This window comes from Armigeres subalbatus, chromosome 1 (genome assembly GCF_024139115.2).
Source record: "Armigeres subalbatus isolate Guangzhou_Male chromosome 1, GZ_Asu_2, whole genome shotgun sequence".
NCBI lineage: Eukaryota > Metazoa > Arthropoda > Insecta > Diptera > Culicidae > Armigeres > Armigeres subalbatus.
Window position 1 is genome coordinate 6470216 of NC_085139.1, and position 4516 is coordinate 6474731.

At 45.5% G+C, this 4516-nt stretch overlaps 1 protein-coding gene across 1 annotated transcript; it reads right to left on the reverse strand.

Moving 5' to 3' along the window:
* Positions 1-1032: 1032 nt before the first annotated feature.
* Positions 1033-1889, reverse strand: LOC134208044 (uncharacterized). Its single transcript, XM_062684145.1, has 2 exons — positions 1473-1889; positions 1033-1407 (listed from the first exon to the last, which is right to left on the reverse strand). The coding sequence occupies exons 1-2, from the start codon at positions 1610-1612 to the stop codon at positions 1080-1082; spliced, it is 468 nt and encodes a 155-aa protein (XP_062540129.1). The 5' UTR covers positions 1613-1889; the 3' UTR covers positions 1033-1079.
* Between the last annotated feature and the right edge of the window lie 2627 nt (positions 1890-4516).

Here is a 4516-nt window from a genome sequence, read left to right on the forward strand (position 1 = left end):
TTAGCCCTCGTGGAGTGGTCATTTTGTCTCATAATTTCACTAATATCCAAAAACATTTTTTCACAGATGCTTATTTCCTCAATTTTGTTCTCACCAACCACTGCTTCCAAGTATTTATTCTCCTGCTTTTCTGCTTTCAGGTGTTCCCGCAAGCTTCTCCGCCTGCGCGTAGAGCTTGGGTCATCTTTAATCACAATAGCACGCATTGATAACTCACACAAAAGCTCATCATTTTCTAAATGGTCTACTCTCATATCATGGTACCACCCTAGAATCATTTCACTAGCCTGCTTAGAATTCATGCGCTCCATGGCTATTTAATTTCAATGTAATTTACACGATTAACAAAGCTAATTCACTAAATATAGAAAAAGAAGTAATTCACAAAAGAAGTTCAATTCAATACATTTTTAGTTCACACCTTATTCAATTGAAAATAATTCTATTTAGGAAATGCAACAATAGATTAAAGAATGGCTGATTGTTCAATGATTTCAATAGAGAGAACAAAAGCATTTATCATCATCCGAAACGGTTTTGCTGAAGCTGTAACCCGCAGATTTGTAATTTGAAAAGCACAATTTGATAACCTAATTTTAAAAAGAATTGAAGCAAAATTGAAATTTTTGATTTTGATTTCTCCCGGAGCACAATTGAAAAAAGTTCTAATTTATAATTAAAGCAGAAACTTTTTTCATACATTAATTAACGTTGGGCGCCATTTTGTTACGATTAACTATTCTAATTCAACGAAATTTTAAAGAAATGATAAAACTAAGAAAACTACTAAACTAATTCAATTGGGAAAAATTCACTAAAATAAAACTATATTAATACAAGAAAATTTACTAAACTATTTACACTTCAGCCCTCTCAGGGTCTGTCCGGGATAATCGTTGGGGCGGACTCACTTCCCAAGCTTGCAATGCGAATTCAATTTCAATAAAACGAATGATGGAGAAAAGGGATTTGCGCGTGAAATAAGTATGCTAAACACTAGATATCAATTCAAAGTTCACTGGTTGGGTTTATTTAATATTTACAGGAGTTCACTGAGTTTATGGGAATGTACAAAATTTTCACCTGACTTCAAAGGTTGTGGCGATTTCCAGTCGGTCGGTGGATGTTCGGACTATTGGCTTCGACCGGTCCACTTCCTCACCGATGGCTACGTCGACGATTGGGTCGGGTCCAAGGATGCAACGTCCGAGGTTGAAGGGGGGCGTCGCACAGTTCTCTTCTTCTTGTACCGGATGGGTGATTTCACTATCACTTACGGTCCACCTATCACAGGCCGTTAGATCACCCTCGGCAATTCCGATGATGGGTGGTGACATCAATTTTTTTTCCGAGACACTATCTCTGCCAATTAGCAGTTCACTCGCGAAACAGCTAGGAATTTTGTTCCTAAAGGATTCAGAAAAAAACTTGAAGAGAGCAACGGAAGGTTTAAACTGTCGGAATTTTGTTACCAAAAAGAGCCCTTGGCCTCATCCTGCTTAGGCTTATAAGGCCTTCGATGACACAGCAAAATCCAAGTATAGGAGAACATTTCCCGGGATGGTTTTGTCTGTGCACAGTTGGTACCGCGCGCCATGATGGTTATGTACATATAGGATGGGATACACTTTTGACAGATCGATACCAAGGGGATAAATGTGGTGAAATGGGATTTTTTGAATTCAATTTTTCTTTTCTTTTTTTTCAATCTTTTATTTTTCTAATTATTTACATTAAATTTTAGGGTAAATGGTATCTTAGGATAGGGAATATAAGGATTTATTTACATATTTACAGTTTTATTTATTTATTCTAGAATTAAAGCATACTTATTTACAAAAAAAGGAAAACGGAAACTAAACGATAATAAAAGAATCAAGTTTAGGGATTGTGACCTATTGGAAAGGTAACAGCATGCCAGTCCCGGGTCAGTAGAGGCATGGGCCTAGGTCTTGTGACGGGTAGCGGGTAGGGACTTGGTTGGCTGAGTATCTGAGTCTAAGACAAAATTCTCCTACCAATTGATAGTGGTAGGTAATCTTGCATCACACCAGGTCAACGCATAGTGGCACGTAGAGGGAGGTCAGACCTAGCTAGGCATGCCAGTCCCGGGTCAGTAGAGGCATGGGCCTAGGTCTTGTGACGGGTAGCGGGTAGGGACTTGGTTGGCTGAGTATCTGAGTCTAAGGCATAATTCTCCTACGCAAGACAAAAGGTCAACGACAAAAGACAAAAGGTCAACGCATAGTGGCACGTAGAGGGAGGTCAGACCTAGCTAGGCATGCCAGTCCCAGGTCAGTAGAGGCATGGGCCTAGGTCTTGTGACGGGTAGCGGGTAGGGACTTGGTTGGCTGAGTATCTGAGTCTAAGACAAAATTCTCCTACGCAAGACAAAAGGTCAACGACAAAAGACAAAAGGTCAACGCATAGTGGCACGTAGAGGGAGGTCAGACCTAGCTAGGCATGCCAGTCCCGGGTCAGTAGAGGCATGGGTCTAGGTCTTGTGACGGGTAGCGGGTAGGGACTTGGTTGGCTGAGTATCTGAGTCTAAGACAAAATTCTCCTACGCAAGACAAAAGGTCAACGACAAAAGACAAAAGGTCAACGCATAGTGGCACGTAGAGGGAGGTCAGACCTAGCTAGGCATGCCAGTCCCGGGTCAGTAGAGGCATGGGCCTAGGTCTTGTGACGGGTAGCGGGTAGGGACTTGGTTGGCTGAGTATCTGAGTCTAAGACAAAACTCTCCTACCAATTGATAGTGGTAGGTAATCTTGCATCACACCAGGTCAACGCATAGTGGCACGTAGAGGGAGGTCAGACCTAGCTAGGCATGCCAGTCCCGGGTCAGTAGAGGCATGGGCCTAGGTCTTGTGACAGGTAGCGGGTAGGGACTTGGTTGGCTGAGTATCTGAGTCTAAGACAAAATTCTCCTACCAATTGATAGTGGTAGGTAATCTTGCATCACACCAGGTCAACGCATAGTGGCACGTAGAGGGAGGTCAGACCTAGCTAGGCATGCCCGTCCCGGGTCAGTAGAGCCATGGGCCTAGGTCTTGTGACGGGTAGCGGGTAGGGACTTGGTTGGCTGAGTATCTGAGTCTAAGACAAAATTCTCCTACCAATTGATAGTGGTAGGTAATCTTGCATCACACCAGGTCAACGCATAGTGGCACGTAGAGGGAGGTCAGACCTAGCTAGGCATGCCAGTCCCGGGTCAGTAGAGGCATGGGCCTAGGTCTTGTGACGGGTAGCGGGTAGGGACTTGGTTGGCTGAGTATCTGAGTCTAAGACAAAATTCTCCTACGCAAGACAAAAGGTCAACGACAAAAGACAAAAGGTCAACGCATAGTGGCACGTAGAGGGAGGTCAGACCTAGCTAGGCATGCCAGTCCCGGGTCAGTAGAGGCATGGGCCTAGGTCTTGTGACGGGTTGGCGGGTAGGAACTTGGTTGGCTGAGTATCTAAGACAAAATTCTCCTACCAATTGATAGTGGTAGGTAATCTTGCATCACACCAGGTCAACGCATAGTGGCAAGTAAATGGAGGTCAGGCCTAGCTAGGCATGCCAGTCCCAGGTCAGTAGAGGCATGGGCCTAGGTCTTGTGACGGGTAGCGGGTAGGGACTTGGTTGGCTGAGTCTAAGACAAAATTCTCCTACCAATTGATAGTGGTAGGTAATCTTGCATCACACCAGGTCAACGCATAGTGGCACGTAGAGGGAGGTCAGACCTAGCTAGGCATGCCAGTCCCAGGTCAGTAGAGGCATGGGCCTAGGTCTTGTGACGGGTTGGCGGGTAGAGACGTGGTAAAAAAAGTGGAATCAAAAATATATTAACTACACGCATGTTGAAGCCGCGCGGCGCATGACTCAATGCTAGGTAATCATGCATCACACCAGGTCAACGCATAGTGGCACGTAGAGGGAGGTCAGACCTAGCTAGGCATGCCAGTCCCGGGTCAGTAGAGGCATGGGCCTAGGTCTTGTAACGGGTAGCGGGTAGGGACTTTGGCTGAGTATCTGAGTCTAAGACAAAATTCTCCTACGCAAGACAAAAGGTCAACGACAAAAGACAAAAGGTCAACGCATAGTGGCACGTAGAGGGAGGTCAGACCTAGCTAGGCATGCCAGTCCCGGGTCAGTAGAGACATGGGCCTAGGTCTTGTGACGGGTTGGCGGGTAGGGACTTGGTTGGCTGAGTATCTGAGTCTAAGACAAAATTCTCCTACCAATTGATCTTGCATCACCCCAGGTCAACGCATAGTGGCACGTAGAGGGAGGTCAGACCTAGCTAGGCATGCCAGTCCCGGGTCAGTAGAGGCATGGGCCTAGGTCTTGTGACGGGTAGCGGGTAGGGACTTGGTTGGCTGAGTATCTGAGTCTAAGGCATAATTCTCCTACGCAAGACAAAAGGTCAACGACAAAAGACAAAAGGTCAACGCATAGTGGCACGTAGAGGGAGGTCAGACCTAGCTAGGCATGCCAGTCCCGGGTCAGTAGAGGCATGGGCCTAGGTCT

Coding starts and splice junctions, on each gene's coding strand:
- LOC134208044 (XM_062684145.1), bottom strand. CDS start 1,612: ATGTACATAACCATCATGGCGCGCGGTACCAACTGTGCACAGACAAAA. Junction 1,408..1,472: donor GAGGCCAAGGGCTCTTTTTG/GTAACAAAATTC, acceptor TGAATCCTTTAG/GAACAAAATTCCTAGCTGTT.